The 18,209-nt window shown below is 41.0% G+C and overlaps 1 protein-coding gene across 1 annotated transcript in view; it reads right to left on the minus strand.

Moving 5' to 3' along the window:
* Positions 1–18,209, minus strand: part of SNTB1 (syntrophin beta 1) — a 106,460-nt gene that overhangs the window by 10,627 nt on the left and 77,624 nt on the right. The window contains exon 4 of the mRNA XM_052703987.1: positions 1,103–1,242. Within this exon, the coding sequence (XP_052559947.1) occupies positions 1,103–1,242 (140 nt within the window). The remainder of the gene's footprint in view (positions 1–1,102; positions 1,243–18,209) is intronic.

The raw sequence follows: 18,209 nt of genomic DNA on the forward strand, positions 1-18,209 counted from the left end.
CAGTGTCAATTGGAACTGACAGATTTCACTGTAATTGTCAACATTCAATGCCACCAGGCACAGCAGGCTGCAAACTGCAAAGCATCGGCCTCTCACCTCATTTTAAGGTAAAAGAGGGTAAAGCACAACTTGGCTTCCTGTAAGTTTGAAAGTGCCATCATGGGTAGCTTGATCAGGACAAAACAATCATTAATTTACCAAATGCAACTTCAAAAAAGAAATTACAATGGTTCAATAGTAAAGTCTCAGCTCATTTAGGGAGGGAATGAAGAGACTGAGAACAAAAATGAACTAATGAGAGAGTAGTAAAAGACCCACTGCTTTTGGCAATGTGCTATCAGCTCTTCTGAAAGAAAATTCATTGAAAATGGTATAATAGTGGCCTGCAGCGAAGCCAAAACAATGCAGTAGCAGCTCTTTCTCAAGCCCTTTGACCACGCTGGCAGAGAAATGTGATTAAGATTCACATCAAGAAGCACAGACAGTTTCCACCGTATAAAGACAACCATGGGAAAACTCCATCTGAATTAGTGTTGATGGATAGATTCGAAATATTGGAGATGGTTATTTCCAACCTCAAAGAATGTGTCTTTCAAGGTCACCATTTTAAACTAAAAAAGCCAAGACTTCCTAGGGCTAGAACACATACTGAAACTATATCATACATGCAAAACCCCAGAAACCCCATATTATGGACGCAGTATTTCCACATCATCATGTCCAACCCAAGGCAACAATTTCCCATTTGTCAGTCTGGAGAAGTAGCTGGAAATGTGAATGCTTCTGCAGATTCCTCAGGTCTGAATGCTGAGATAGGAATCTCAGGAAATCAAACTCTCAACTATTTCAGCACTTCCAACCTGGGCCAAACTACTGCATTCATTACCAGTGCGATTCTAGCAATCAGCTTTGGCCAGAGCTTGAAGTGGAGGAGAAGCAAGGAGGAACAGTTAGGCTGAACACATTCTCCCATTCAAGAAGAATCTCATTTCCAAGGCACGGCATTTTAGATGTGATAGATGCACGTACAATTGCTGTACCTGATATTGGCTGATCAACCATTCCCAATACTTTTGTAGCAGTAATCAAAAAGAACAGGTACCTGGTGGCTAAGAGGGGGTAGGTGTGCAGAGGGCTGAACCAAGCCTCTTTCATGCGTGGCATGCTCTCGTATATTAAGAGGTCCTTCTCTGTCAAGACCACTAACACTGGCTTCCAGTGCTTCTCGTTGTCTCCCGGCACCTGAAAAAAAGGAACATTTCAACGAAATGAGACAAAACTACCATGGTGCAAAGCCTGACAACATGAACTCTTGAGCCCTGGACAAGACAGTGAGTTTTTCTTCTTCGGCACTTTGACATCTCCAACATGAACTCACAGCCAGATGCAGCAGAAATGGGAGTAAAGCACAATGAAATCTGCTATTCTCGTTGACAACACCATTCCAAACCTCCCTGCAGCCTTCACTCCATAAAGGCAGTAATAGAAGAACACTGAGACTGGCTGTTGTTTAGCTGTGGTATGCATAAAAGGACCTTAAATGTATATTTACAAGGAGCACCATTCATGTGCAGCTGCCAATGAGTGCTAGACACTACTGATGTTGTTTCTGGGTTCAAAACTACTAAAAACTACATCATCATTATTATTTAACAATGTCAGGTAGTAAAAAAATACTGTTTTGGGAGCAGATGCGTTTGCTTCTTTCCTCTGCAGTTCACTTTTTCATTACTTTCACTCCCCATAGTTTTACAGATGTCAGTTTATAGCACAGGGTTGATCTGAAGCATTGACTCAGAGATGGATTTGCATCCACATTTCAAACCCATTTGTAGACAGTATCAAGTAATTGGGACATCAAAGCCCTTTACCAGCTGCAGAATCCAGATGTGGAATTCTGTTTTGCAGCTCAGGCATGTTGTTGTCCACATGGCCACACATGGCCACATGGCTATGAGGATTCTTGTTTTTACTTAGTTTGATCTGGTGTCTTAAAATAGATGGGAACACAAAAGGGTCTTGACTTTCACAAATGAATCACTTTTCTTTTAGTTCACATGCAAGAAAAGACATCACATTACACAGAAACAAGCTCACAATCTAAAATCCACAATCTAAAACCCAAATACCTTGGCTGTGTATTAAAGAAAATTAAATAAATTATGAGATTCTCCAGAGAATCTGGTTGTCCTCCATTAAAACTTTGTCCAGCAAAGAGAAGCAGCTGTCTAACGTGTTTTATTCGTCATGCCAACCTATTTGGCACAGATTTGTGTCACTGGGCACATCATTTGCTAGAGAAAAAAAAATCATCTTTTTTACATAAGAGAGAAATCAAAGATTGGCCAGGCTGGAAATGACACACCAGGAATGGTGATTCAGATCCACAAGTACCATGTGCTTTAAGTGATAGCCTCAGACTGAGAAGCACATTTGAAACATTCTTATTTTGCATAAAGACAGATTCCAATGCATTTCTGATCTTTTAGAGGATATCAAGCCAGCTGTAGGAAAGCTTCACACAAGAAAACCAACATCTAAGTCAGATATTAAGCTTAAGCCAAAGATTCTTGGCTTATATCATTTTAAAAAGTAAACTAAGACTAAGAGGACAGAGTATGGGGCACTACTTCTTTTTTTTTCTCTGTCTTTTTTTTTAATTCTGTGACCACAACCTGCTCACAGCTTTCCCACAGAACTATCCCACCTGTGCAGTATTTTCAAACACAAATTCTGTGATTAAGTGGCTGGTCAGCCAACTGAGAGTCCAGAATGGTTGGGAAACACTGGTCCCAGTAAACCAACCACAAGAAAGGGAATACAACTTATTTTGCCAGCTGTTCACACAACTGCTTTCTGGACACCTGTAAATATTAGGAGCAGATATTCTAGCTGAGAAACGAGTGGATGCTGCATTTACAACCTGCACAGCAAAACCCACAGCTTGGCTTTTGTCCTTCTCAAAGACATGGTGACTATGGAGAAGTTTCTCTGCCTTAAGGAATTGATGGCTTTTGCTCAGCTCTGCCTGAAGTGATCTGATCCAACCTCTCCTTGTAGGATGCATCTCTTATTTATAAAGCATACAACAGGAATGTCTGAATGGCTTGGTTTGGAAGGGACCTTAAAGCTCATCCAGCTCCAACCTTCTGCTGCCATCCACCAGCTCAGGCTGCCCAAGGCCCCATCCAACCTGGCCCTGAACATCTTCAGAGATGGGGCACCTCAGCTTCTTTGGGCAGCTGTGCCAGTGCCTCACCATCCTCTGAGCAAAGAATTTCCTCCTAATACCCAGTCTAAATCTCCACTCTTTTAATTAAAAACCATTTTCCTTGTCCTGTCACCATCTGCCCATGTAAAAGGTTTGTCTCCTTCCTTATAAGCCCCCTTCAAGTACTAGAAGGCTGCAATGAGGTCTCCCAGGAGCATTCTTTTCTCCAAGCTGAACAAGACTCAACTCCTTCAACCTTCCCTTGTAGGAGAGGTGCCCCAGCCCTGTGAACACCTTCACAGCCCTCCAAAGGGAACGACCGTCAGGGAAGAGAGGGGAACAATGTTTGTCCTTCAAGGAGTACTACCCAGGAGAAGAGCCCTGTGATGCACACACTTTTAAACACATTTTTATAAGCTATAGACTATAGCTGTCTCATTCGTAAGGAACGCTGGTGTAAGCAATACTGCTGCCTGAAGCCGTACCTGAACAAGGGTTTGTGCATCTGAAAGCGTGTCTCTTTTTCCAAGTGTAACAGCTGATCTAATACAAGATATTGCCTTTCCCTAAAACCTTGAATTGCATTACTGTTCACTGATTTCAGACAGGTTTGCATCAGGGTCTAACAGCTGATGCCGTGTTGTTTCTCAGGCAGTGGGCACTTCTGTAAGGTGTCAAAAACAACATTTTGTCCTGCAGATGGTAACAGCAAATTTTACGAAGGAAAAACAAAGTCTGCAAATACAGCATTAGCCTACAGGGCACATTCAGAACAAATCAGCACGGGAAATTAATCCAGATCAAGCAACAGAGTCATACCAACCATGAGTAAAACAAGAAATTTCAAACCAAGAGGAGAAAGCTTGCTGCTTGTTGACAGCTAAGAGAAAGATCTGTTCCAATAATAAAGATATAAAATCTGAAATATAACATGAAATGGTTCTCTAAGAGTATATTTAAGTATCACTTGAGAAACATTTTAGAGGCACCCTTTTAGATGATGGTTAGGGCTGGCAGATCTTGGCAGAATTCTGTCACTTGTAGTAAAATTCTCAGAATCACAGAATCACAGAATATTTTAAGTTGGAATTTCATAAGGACCACTGAGTACTAATCCTGGCTCCACAAAGAATGGCCCAAAAATCAGACCCTATGTCTGAAAACATTGTCCAGAACTCCAGAGCTCTCTAAACTCCAGCAGCTCAGGGCTGAGCCCACTGCCCTGGGCAGCCCATTCCAAGCCCATCTCCCTCTGGTGCAGACCCTTTTCCTAACCCCCATCTGACCCTCCTCTGACACAGCTTCCTTGGGCCTTGTTGCTGCCCTTTCACTCTCTGGGAGGAGCTGCAGGCCACCATGCAGACTCCTCTCAGCCTCCTCTTCTCAGGGTGGAACAAACCAAGTGATTTTATCCACTCTTCATATGCCTTCCCCTCTAGACCCCCTGCCATCTTTGCAGTCCTCCTTTTATGTTCCTTTCTGTACTGCAGTCCATATGAGGATGCACAAGTATAGTGTAGAATGGGACAATCTCTTCCCCTGACCAGCTAACAGCACTGGGCCCAATGCATCCCAACTCCCAATTGCACGTGTGTGATTCCAAGCACGTTTATCTGTGTTGCAGGCCAACAGAAGGATCATCTGCCCTAAGAAATATTTCAAACTCAAAACTTTTCCACAGTCAGAATGTTAGAATGTCAGAATGTTCCAATCCTGATGGGCAAGAGGGAAAAAAAAATAAATAATAAAATCAGTACTCCTCAGATCTGCCACAACAAAATGCTTCAGCACATTTTTCACTGGTCTTCTGGACACTGTTATGGTAGCAACAGAGACCAGCGCCCCTCTCCGTGGCCAGTTCAGCTCAGTTCAGCTGAGCCTGGTATCATATCAGAGGAGATCTACCTTCATTTAGGTTGGATATTAGGAGGAAGTTTTTCACACAGAGGGTGGTGAGGCACTGGAACAGGTTGCCCAAGGAGGCTGTGGATGCCCCATCCCTGGAGGCATTCAAAGCCAGGCTGGATGTAGCTCTGAGCAGCCTGGTCTGTGGTTGGTGATCCTGCACACAGCAGGGGGGTTGAAACTAGATAGCCATTGTGGTTCCTTTCCAACCCAGGCCACTCTGTGATTCTATGATTCTATGATTATTTGATTCTATGATTATTTGATTCTATGATTCTATGGTTAGATATTCTATGATATGCCGCAGGCTTGCAGTGCAACGTCAGTGTAAATGATCTGTTTCCAACAGGCAGCTCACTGGAGATATGTCCTTTTAGAAAAAGTTCGGACCTTAGCATTTTCATCTACCAGGTCTCCCTTTTGTAAGGATTTCCTTTGAATTTCAGTTTCTCATCTTCTTCAGGCTGTCAGGAATGGATGAAAGAATACCTTTAATCTATGAGTCTTGCAGAAAATCACATTAGAGGCCTTAGTCTTTTCTGGGAAGCTGTTTTACATTTTCATTAACTCAAAAGGGACGTTTCAATCACATTCTTTGTTTAATAAACAAATTATGTATTGCCAGCAGACTCCATTGCAGCAGGTACTCAGAGAACTGCAAGGTAACAAGTTCACACTTAGTGTTTTAATGTCCTTTCCCCTCTCCTGCTATCCCTCAAATCCAGAAGTTAAAATACCCCTGCACACACTGCATGGGAAAAGCAATCCAGAAAGAATTTTCTGAAACATTTTTCTTGCCATTTTCCAGTCTTCCTTCACTTAAAATCTCTCAGTGCTGTCAAAAGTCAGCTTTGACACAGGCTAGGATATGTTCTGCTACGTATTTCTTGTAGTTTCATTTTCTTTTGATGAAGGACTATGTCCATGTTCAAAATAAATTCGATTCTCTTACAGAAACCTACTTGTCAGTTCTTGAAAATAACAGCTGGGACTGCCAAGTATTTTTCTGAGATGAATAGCAGCAAGGCAAAAATATAACATGCCAACAGCAGCATATGCAACAATGCTTATACTTCTGCAAGCTCATTTGATGGCAGGCAATTTTCAATGCAAGAGTGGGCGTAAGTGACAGCCATAGGCAGGGGATATCAACACCTCCCACACCACACGCACAGTTAAGATATGTACTTAGTAGTTTTAAACAGGAAATCATAGAGCCACAGAATCATATAATCATAGAATGGCTTGGTTTGGAAGAGACTTCAAGCAAGGTTGCCAGCCTCTAGATCAAGTACTAGATTAGACTGCCCAGGGCCCCGTCCTACCTCACCTTAAATACCTACAGGGACAGGGCATCCACAACCTCTCTGGGCAACCTGTTATAGCACCTCACCACTTTCTCAATAAAAAAATTCCCTGACATCTAACCTAAACCTCCCCTCCTTTAGTTTAAAACTACTTCCCTTCTTCCTATCACTATCTACCTTTGTAAAAAGTTGATTCCTTTCCTGTTTATATAAAATCCATTTAAATATTGGCAGTCCCCAAGGAGGTCTCCCTGCAGCCTTCTCTTTTCTAGGCTAAACAAGCCCAGTTCTTTCAGTCTCTCTGCATAAGAGAGGAGCTCCAGCCCTTGGATCATCATTGTGGACCTCCTCTGGACGCCCTCCAAAAGCTCCCACATCTTTCTTTATGCAGTACTCCAGCTGGGGCCTCACAAGGACAGAGTAGAGAGGGATAATCACCTCCACCACCCAACACCATTTGTTACCAGCCTCCACCTGGACACAAAGCCATTGACCACAACCTTCTGACTACAACCTTTGAACTACTGATTTAACCACTGAATAGTTCACTCTTTAAATCTCTTATCTCTCCAATTTAGAGAGAAAGATGTGGTGGGGGACCGTGTCAAAGTCCTTGCAGAAATCCAGGTGGATGACATCAGCTGCCTTCCCTTTTCCCACTGATGCCTTCACTCCAACACAGAAGACCACCAGATTGGTCAGACATGACATTCCCTTGGTGAAGCCACGCTGGCTGTCCCTAATCACCCACTCATCCCTCACGTCCATTAACATATCTTCCAGGAGGATCTGATCTTTCCAGGCACAGGGGTGAGACTCACTGGTCCATAGTTCCCTGGGTCCTCTTTCCTCCCTTTCTTGTAAATGATGTTTTCCTTTTTCCAGTCCCCAGGGACTTCACCTGAAAGCCAGAACTTTTCAAACATGATGGATAGTGGCTTGGTAACCACATTATCCAGCTCTATGGGTTACATGCTCCATGGACTTGTACACATTAACTCTCATGAGGTGGTCTTGGGTTTCCTCCGCCCTTATACTGGCGGGGAGTTTGCTCCCCTAGTTCCTACCTAGAGGTTCAGGTTCAGGATGTGAACATCCTGGAAATAGTATGAGTGTTGTTTTTTCAAAAAAAAGAAACAAGGAAGAAAGCTAATGAAAATATGACTGGTTTTGTTTTTTTTTCTCTCTGACCTCAGTGGCTACTTACACATGTGTTTCTCTGTTATCAGATTTGGATTACAGTTACTGCATATAAAGAAAATCCCACAAAGGGCACAACATTGCATCCTTTGAGCACTAGGCAGCTACTGGGTGATGTACATGTTTGGCTCTGATGCTGTGTGAACAGACAGAGCAGCAGGAGGACCACACTGATCCCAACCCTCTCCCCAGTGCGACCTGGAATACATCTTTAACTACAGCTACGGGCACTGATGAAAATGGAAACGGTACCCATTCATGAGGCAGATTTATTTAAGATGGAACTTCTTCTAGATGTCCTTTAAAATGACAAGACACATGCCAGCTTTAGTCAAAACTAACACAGTCAACCACAAGAGCACAATGATAGCTACAAGCCCATGTTCCAACTGTAGACTAAATTTGATTTCCAAACATTTCTAGCTTGTATCTAGAATCATAGAATGGTTTGGGTTGGAAGGGACCTCAAAGCACATCCAATTCCAACTCATCAGATCAGACCAGATCATGCCCAGGGTCCCATCCAACCTGGCCTTAAATGCCTCCAGGGATGTGGCATCCACAGCTGTTCTGAACAGTTTGTGTCAGTGTTTCACCATCCTCAGTAAAAGACATCCTCCTCTTTCTTCTCCTGATACATGAATCCAGGGAAACTGGATAAATAAATGCCTAGACATCTAACTGTGGAGGACTCAGAAAGTAAGAAAAAGAAAAGGTAAATTGTGCATCTTAGAAATCTTCGCCATGACCTAAGATCACTTTAATGCGCATGAAGTAGAGATCTGAAGGTCCATAAGAACTCTTTTTTAGTGAGATAAAGTCAAGAATACAGCCAGGGCAGAGTAACAGGCAGAGTAGATATGGTAAACGGATCATCATTTGTTCAAGACACTGACTCACTTTCATGCCAGATGAAAGAAATTCTTTATGTTTCGAAAAGAATTCTTGTGTTTTCTGAGTAAAAGATATTTTCTTCTATAGTGATTTCTTCAGACCAGAATATGGCCGAGAGGAATTCTGAAATTAAGTAGTGGTAATTTACTAGGGCAGTGATGGAAAAGCATTGCAAATACCAAAGCTCCATTCCTGAAAAGACAGGGTTGAACGAAATGACTTCTGAAGAAAAATCTGCGCTTTACCACTTATCTTCCACATTGTATTGTTTTTCAGAAACTGGCTGTGGAGAGTAGGGAAGGGAAAAGGACATTTCATCACCCAAGGGCTGTGGCAAAGAAAACCTGCCTGACCTGTAACATAAAAGTGCAGAAGATAAATGTCAAGCTAGACAGGTTGGAAGGTCAGAACAAGCCCAGATGGCACTGGGAACTGAGGCTAATATAGTGGACAGGCTAGCTATAGTTCAACTAACCTTCAAGGCCTTCAAGAAGGGCAAAAGAACTAACCTTCAAGGAGGGCAAAAACCTGTGCTCGAAGTGGTCATATTTTAAGTACTGTTTATAAACGAGACATAGGGAAACGGAGAAAAAGGCAAGAAAACACCATTAACTCTTGGCTTTTCTTATCAGTTACACTGATTGAAGAAGTGAGTGAAAAGTCCGAAGACTGGGGCACAAAGCTGCTATGCTGAAGCTGAAACAAAAATACAAAAGTGCAGGCAATAACACATACTTACCTTCTTGGCCAGTTAGCACCTAGATTTCAACCAGCCATCTCTCTAATCTCTAATCTAGAATGCTTGTACCGCATGTTCAGGAGAAAAGTGAAGATCATGGAGTCATACAATCTTATAATGGCTTAAGCTGGAAGGGACCTTAAAGATCATCTGAGATGTTTGCTATTAGTAAATAACTTGCAGCTCTTGTGTTCTCATGCCTTTTGAGTACACATGGCTTGAATGTGGGACGTCTGGATTCTTCAGGCTGCAAATGATGGTGTCTGTATGCCTGCGTTCAGAAACATCTTTCATGACAGTATCATTGAAAGGTTGATGATAGCTGCCTACAACTATCATGAATATGTGGAATGGACTGTACCTCTAAGACAACTCAAGTCTGGGCCATATGAGCAACTGTGTTGTCTCCAATATAATGGCTGGATCCACAGCACAATAATCCTAGTACTGGAGGAAAAAACACTACTTCTCTTTAAAATGGAGCAGCCTTCTTCCTCCAGACTTGCCATAAAAGTCAGAAGAAAAGATTCTGCATCTTTGTCTCCAGTCCACGGAATCATTTTGTATATCAGGATCAGCCCCAAGAGAAAGGAATCATACTTGTGAATGGCTTTCAAGTAGAGGCAAGAAAAAAAGATGGGGAGATTTGGAGGATCTACCACAACTCCTGTTTAACTGCTCAAGAATGGATACTGTTATTTAGTGCTACAGAAAAGCAGCTTCCTCCAGGTACAGTTGAGGATACTAAGAGCAAACACGATTACCTGATACAGCAGTTTAACTGTGGACAGATTTCTCTGTTCAAGTCAAGTTGCAGCGCTTTATGAGGTAGTTCATCCTCATCAGTGGGCTATAATGGTAACTGTACAAGTGCAGAATCGATTTAAAGACACCACAGTTTCAACTCACTGTCTTCAAAGATCATTAATTTACAATTGATTCTGCCTTCAGCTGATCAAGTAGGTGCTAGATTAGGATAAAGTAGCAATAATACCCATTATCTCAAAAGATATACTCATTTTACCTTTCAATCCAATAAAAATGCTTAGATTTCTAATGATCTACTCAAGAACACTTGTCAGCAGCAGAGTCAAATGCGAAAGCAGGAAATGGAGTTTTGATTTGAAAGCAGCTTGCATTTTTTACTGATGGTTCAAACATGTAAAATGTCATTTGAAAAGATTACAGTGTCTGTTTGGTGAAGGACAGGTAATCATCTATGCCTACACTAAAACTGTAGTGACAGAAATCTGTCCCAGAAGATGCTTTATGCCATTCTCTATTGTGTTGTTTTTCCTAATATTCAGTCTCAGAAATTATGACCTTTCATGACTGATACCTTTTTCAAGACTGACAGATTCAACTACTTCACTCAAGGGTCATTATAAATCACAAGTGCTGGAAGAAAAAAAAAATAGTAAGACAGCAGTACAGAAAGAACAAGATGTTTCTCTGTCATTGTTACTATGCTGTTTCAAGGACAGTCCAGAATACTGTGTCATTTCAGTCTATTGTGTCATTGATCAATATTCATCAGTAACACTGATGGACTGCATTGCAAGTATTGACCTCAAGCACATGAGTGAATTCACAACACGTCTGGCACAAAAATGCACTATCTTTAAAAAGAGAGAAAATCTATATGCTATAAGCTTCATCAACTGGGATTTTGATTGGAAGTATTATTTTAAAAGAAAAAAAAAATAGAATCCTTAATAATTTAGCTTATTTTGAAACAATGTGGAGGCCACAAGTTTCTGGAAAAGTTGGTGAGAATTAAGCATAATTTGGAATCCAAACCTACTTATTTACATGCCTACATAAAGATCTGTGAACACAAAGCTGATGTATTTGTCTTTTTTTTTAATGAATTATTTATTTACCTGGCTGTCATTTTCAAAGCCATTCAATTATTAGAGTCCATATCCTTTTAGTAAGTGGACAAAAACAGAACTTCTGTATTTGTGCCAGACCTTCACAAACTACTTCACAAACTACCCCCCCCCCCCCATCCAAGCTGGGCTCCAAGAGACCTCTGCCACCAAGTAAGTTTTCAGCTGGCCCCACCTTGGCAGTTAGTAGGGAGAGCTGGAGACCACCTGTAGGCCCACATAGTGGAACCTGGGAAGCCACTAAAGGTAGGAAACGAACAGTTACATCATTTAATATCAAATTAACCAGGACAACACTGAATTTTAGCTATTCTGTTGCCTTGTATAATAAGTTTTACCATTAGGAACTTGTTACCCATGTTGTGATCCTGGGAATATTGTGAGTGCAGTTATCACTACAGTATTGCAAGACTAATAGAAAACTCTCATTTCAGTATGGTCAGTATCCTACCCTCCCAAAGTAATTTCAGGAGAAGAAATGGCCAAGTGGGAAGAACGCCAGAGAGAAAGTTCAGATCTAGAGGATAACTGCAGTTTGTCACTGAGTCCTGTGATTTACTCAATAGCTGTCATCACCATGTATCTGGTGCGTGAAGAAATGCACACGCATTGCTAATGCTGCAAAAATAAATGCTGCAAAAATAAATGACAACAGCTTTAACGGGAAACCAGTATTACCAACTCTAGTCAGCCAAAGCTCCCATGGGGATACTAAGTGTGGCTTGAATATCAGTCTGAGGTTTGCTTGGTATTTGAAATACGTTTTTAATTTTTGCTGATCCTTCAAGACTTTTTGTTTTGCTGACATTCCATTGTTTCAAGCTTTTCATTGCGGCCAGGAACCTACAATAAAAATGAGAGCTCAGCTTTTATAAAATCTCTCTATTCCAAGTAGATGACCTATCCTTTTAGTAAAGGGATTCAAGGTAGGAGACTTAGAGCCGCAGTCAAGACGTGAGCTGCCATTTTCCAGCCCTCCAATATCCCCTTCCCTGACCTGATACTGCTTATATTAGAAGATCTGACAAAATCACAGCCATACGGTTTATGGCAAAAAAAAAACTTGTTTAATTAATCTACGATCTGTGACAAAATGCAGCAAATTTGAAGGGCATGTGTTAATAGAGAATATGAATATTCAACAGAGCCATATGAACAAGACAAACATAAAGAACCCTCTACTTGGCAGTTATCTAAGCTGAGCTTTAAATTAGCCACACAGGAAAAATGGATTTAGTGCTGTGCCACGTTATTTCATCGAGATTACTAAAGGACAGACAATTAGGGCCATCAATCTGCAGACCCAAATCCTACAAATATCAACAAATTACATGCTACAAGCTATGCAATTTTGAAAGCTAATGCTCTTTATCTGCTTTTAATTCACAGTGTTTCGTATTTTTGCTAAAACCTTAGTATGTAATTACTCATGGGACGATTCTATTGAGAACTGAGCATTTCTTTAGAACAAATACTTTAGAAGAATAAAGTTAATTTCCAAAGTCAGTATAAACAGACAACACGCTACAGATCATCTCCTTAGAACTAAATGAAATAAAGCACTTCTTGCAAGCTGCATTAGACTTTTATATCTCTTCACAAACATATCACATACCTGAAGAGAAAAACCTCTTTTTGGCACAAGAGATACACAATCTCAAGATCCTACTGATTTCATCAATGGAAGGATGTTTCCTGCTGCAGGCTAATAAATCACCGCAGCCAGCAAATGCCAGCCACTTACAGAAAGAACTGGCTGAGGGTAACACAAACTGCGGGGATTTAGTATCACTTCTGCTGCTACAGTGAAGTGCAAAGCCCAAGAGGATGAACAGGGACGAATATTATCAAGTTACTTCCTCTGATTCTGCCCTCAGCATCAGAAATATATTTGCTCGAAAGACATTGAGAAATTTTGTAAAGTTATTCATTCCATCTTTATTCCTACTATGAAGATAAATCTTCATATTTTACTTGAAGCTTCTTTTTCAGTTTATCTAGTCTTCTTATATATGTTGATACGAAGAGTAACTCAGCTGATAACACCAGTACAGAAGTGTACAAAAGAAAATTGGAAACAACATACTCCAGTGATACTGTCATATGCTAATACCCACAGAACTCCTTTTAAAAGTACAGCAAATTGGATGGCATATCATGCCAGTAGTTTAATATCAAAATTTCTGGGATTTTAAGTGCTGTGCCCTTGTTGGCTTAATTCCTTTAGCCATATGGAAAATAGCCAGGCACAATTAACTATTTGTCAGAAAACAATCTATTAATTAACACCATTCTGTGAGAATGAGTTGAAAATCATATTCTCTGCTTGCCAAAAAGCTTTCATTTCTGCCTGTTTGTGTTCAGAACTAAACATAGCTACAGATACACTGTTTAACATAACTGACCAGTGGAAAAAAGAACAACTGCTGCCGAGATTTTTCAGAAACAGCAGCCAATGAGATTTTCTAAAGATAGGTAGGGGGGTCAGAAGGACTTCACCTTTTCATCTCGTAAAAATTCTTTACTGACAGATCTTTGATTAAACCGAGCAGAAATAGACTGAGTCCCAGTTAAGACACTCATATTTGTGACTAGGCTTGAAAGAGAAAAGAGAGAGTGGAGAATAGGCTGCAGCATTTTCTAGGCTTAGCCTTAAAAATATAGGACCTGATTTCAATTATATTTACACCCTTTCAATTCTGTTGACGTCAAAGGATTTACTCCTCAATTACATCAGACGGAAATCAGGCTAGCTATTACACATTTTCATGCATAAAAGCAGCACCTCTTTAAAAGCATCATTTATTCAGAAGCACATCCTCAGACAACAAGCATCCTCAGACAACTCAGACAAAATCAGAAGGGAAAATCAGCTATAGGGAATTTTAGGGGAGAACAGCAGATCAGTGGAAGAAGGCAAAGAGATCAGAGGTGAACTCCCTTTGCTGTTATCTGCGCATACACACAGCCTTCATTGCTGCTGAACCCTGGGCACTGAACTGATAACCTCTGGGGCTGGCACAGGATGTGATGGCTATTTGCTCTCCCCGTACAGAAGCAATCTGTGATCTACATTACCTCTGAGACTGGTTGGTATTCTTGTATTTCACTTTTCCAGCAGAGTAGCCTGCAATGCTTCTGCTGCCAAAACTTTGAACAATGAAGCCCTCTGCAGGTCCACAGAGAGCTGCAGGTCCGTAACTGCTATCAGTCAATGGTTGGTTCCTCATAAATGTTTTTCAGAACTGTTCACTCGCTTGGATGCTATCCTACAATCTCAACTCATTCCTTCTGCTTGTGCTTGCAACTATCCAAGCAGCTGTTTAAAATTATTTAAAGCAATCTGAGACTGAAGTTTTTCTCAACAGTATCCAGGCTAATGGAAACTGATGATGTACATGACCTTTGATGACCACTAAGAGCCTCTTGTGTCCAATCTGAAGTGAAAGAACACAGAGAAGCCAAAATTCCCCTCTTTGAAACTTTCCTGCAGCTGCAAAGAATCAATCTTCTAAGGTTATAAAGGGTTCGGAGAAAGGTGGTCTTATCCTTTCCAATAGTGGATTGCTCCAACACCACCCAGACCATATTTGGTACACTTATCTCTGCAGAACGCCTATCTCTGCAGAGACCCCGTGGTCTCTGCAGAACATCCCATAGCTACTCCTTCCACGGTGGGCATCCTGCAGGATCCTGTTAGCTCAGCTTCACCTTACCAATACTCACACTCTCTTCTGATGTTATCCCACTTCTCCCTACCCCAATCTGCATTCCTCCTTCTACACTCATCCACTTGGTTTAATTCTCACAGGCAGAGATCACAGTAGAAACACACTGACTAATGCATGGTTCCATATTTCCTCACTGCTCAGATGGTTTGAGTTCGGAGCAGGCTCTGTTTCTAGTAGTACTCTTCATGTTGCGATCTTGCACAACGGCCTTGAAGGTTTGGGTAGTTCCATAGCCTCCATTAATGTAGAGCCCTGCACAATGCCTTGCACACAGAATGACAGGAGATGAGGCTAGAGAGAATACCACAAAATGCTTCTTCTCATATCGATTTACTCTTTTCATTCCATAAACAAAGGGTAGTCTTCTATTTCCATAGCAGGCCTCTCCTCAAAGTGAACTTTTTAGAGCTGTTTCCATAAACATCACTGACATTTCCAGCATAAAGCACACAAAAGCAGTTGCATCCATTATTACATATTGGAAGCCCACTCTGGCCAATGTCTGCAACTATTTTTAGTACAAGATCAGTAAGTGCAAGCATGCACAGCAGCCTCTGCTCAGTAGAAAAGTATAAAAAAAAATCCCAACAAAAACACCATGTGCTCACACTGTGTTTCAGGAATCCTCACTGTGGCTGTTGTTAGTGTCTAGTGATTAAAACCCAGGTGTTTCCTTCCAGTCAGACTACCACTACCGTATGAGAACCTGAACTTCAGGGAATCCAAATAACATCTCAGCAAATTCTGGTAAGTCCATTTGCCTTCAACACAAACGATACTGCACTACGAACAGCAGCTCTGAGCACACACACTCACTTTCCTTCTGGTAGACAGATGAATAAATGTCCTCTTTGCCTTCTCGCACACTAAGTTTATTAATCATAGATTTATAAAATGGCTTAAAGTTGCCACTCATCGGGTCAGACTGCCCAGGGCCCCATCCGACTGGGCCTTGAACATCTGCAGGGTTTCAGATCTTCTCTGAGCAGCCTGTTCTGCGCATACTGCACAGACACAGTCTTCCAAAGGAGGAGAGGAAACTCCCTTTAAAAAACTTGAAATATGTATATTCGTAGGTATCTCTCCAGGTCTTTGAGATGATCCTCAACAGTCCTGAACTGGAGCTGGAAACAAGCTGGAACCTGCTGAAGCTGCTGTAGTTAACCACCCTATGTCACCTGCTGGAGAGATAGCTCAGTCAACAGCATGCCATCTAAGTGCTGCCATTTTTCACTTTCTGACTCTTCTCATCCCCTGTACTGAAATAAGACTAAGCTGTGCATTAACAAAAAGTGCCAGCACAAGTAGATTAAAAGACGAAAACACACAACATGACTATTATAGCACAAGAAAAACCTGATTTTGTGTGACATTTTCAGCAAGAAAAAATCTACAATAGACTGTGCATTTTTTCTATGGATCTTATTCTGAGCTTATTTCTCAGATTCACGTACAACACCTCTAATAAAACTGCATTACTTTCGTGCAATGTGGTAGCACTGGAAAAAAAAATCCAGTGTAATTCCAACAGGTTTTGCTGTGAGGTCTGGGATGTTACAACAGCACCCAGTTTCTCTACACGTACATACATCTGACAGGGTACATTCCCCATGCTTCATGTGGGTATGAGACCACTTTTCTTTCCTCATGCCCACTTTCCGCCAGGACTTGGTACTGCTTTGCCCAAAGTCAAACATGAACATCAAAGATTGCATCTCTACGTACTTCAGGTTTTCTCATTCATTTCACTTGATTTTCTGTTTCAAGCAGAAATGTTTCTTTGGCCTTACTGATTAGTTTTCATTGCATAAAGAAGGGGCCACAACCTGCGTGCGACCTTCGAAAATCACATTTATTCCATCTTTGTTTCCCTGTCCCATGCAGCTGGCTGTTTAGGACTTACATCAAAACTGAAAACATTGCTTTTTTATGCATCCATTGTGCAACTCTTCCTTCCTTTCCTAATCCTAAAAGTAGGAAATGAGCCAGGAGAAGGATGCTATGAATGTTGAGATTTTTGTCCATCTTTCCACATTGTTGATGAGCAACGTATTGTCTCTCCCTAGATTTATATTTGTAAAAAGAGATCAAAATCTGTTCCTTTGAGGGAAGTGTTACTTTTGTCAGTGATCAGAAACAGCTGCTTTCAAAATCAGCAGTGCTGGCTGTTTCTGAGAATTCAACACTTGGTCTTAGGAAATTTTACTTGTAAGGATATAAGACCTTTGCTGAAGTATTGCTAAATAACATGTCATGCAGTTGGTAAACCAAAACTTAAACCATTGCTTACAAATTCCTTGAAATGTCATGATAACCATTACATGGTAATCTCCAACAAGTTTAAACCTAGTGTTATTCAATGGTTATTCCCCAAAGTAGATTCCCTTTTGGTAGTAAAATCATTATCTTGCTGCTTAAACATTCAGGCTTTCCTCTCTATTTCACAGATCATAAAGCATATTTATGATGTTGAGATTTTTTTTTTCCAAACAGACAAAAGATGTTTTGTTTTTCCTGCTTTGATTAAGTCCTACATCCCACAAGCAGTGAACCTGTGATACTGTTTTTAATTGTCTGCCTCTATTAAGATGCCTGCACTGTATGTCTTTTCTGATGCCCCAGCGTGATTCTGCTACGTGCTTGGCATTAGTGCTGCCAGGTCTGAGGTTAATATGTACACCACACAACTCATTAGCTGTGCATTACTATCAGAGCCAAAAATCAACATGATTGATCCAACAATATGCTTGGGCTTGGGACTGAGACTCAAATGAGGTCTTAGCAAAAGCAAAGGTCAGCAACTTGGCACAAATTTTGCTGTGCACATAGCAAGCTTTTCTTTCCAACTATTCATCAGGGGAGGTACAAACGACAACTAATACAGGCCTCATTAAAAATGAGAAGAGGAAACCCTGCGGAGAGGGCAGGGAGGCTCCCGTGCTATCAATTTGCTGTTTTTTTCAGTCCTTTGCTAAAGCTTTTATTTATGTTACAATATAGACAATGCAGAACTTAAAGGTAGCCATGGGGTTTGGGCTTTAGGAGACTAGTTAGACTAATTATCTTGATGTGTACTATCAATTACTGTCCGGTTAAACAGAGAGAGTAATTCTGCAGATGAAAATAAATCTTCAGAATCGAAGGATCTGGGGGAAGGGAATACAAGAACCGTTTTTAATCAGCCCTATTACTCCTTTTAGTTAAAACTCCAATGTCAAAACATTTCCTGTCTTAAAATAATGAAAATAAAACAGACACTCACATGACAGTGGGAGAAAAATGATAGAAGAAACCTTTTCAACCATGGATTTGTTTCAAGTACAGTTCTTA

This window comes from Tympanuchus pallidicinctus, unplaced genomic scaffold, assembly GCF_026119805.1.
Source record: "Tympanuchus pallidicinctus isolate F22 unplaced genomic scaffold, pur_lepc_1.0 scaffold5, whole genome shotgun sequence".
Lineage (NCBI taxonomy): Eukaryota > Metazoa > Chordata > Aves > Galliformes > Phasianidae > Tympanuchus > Tympanuchus pallidicinctus.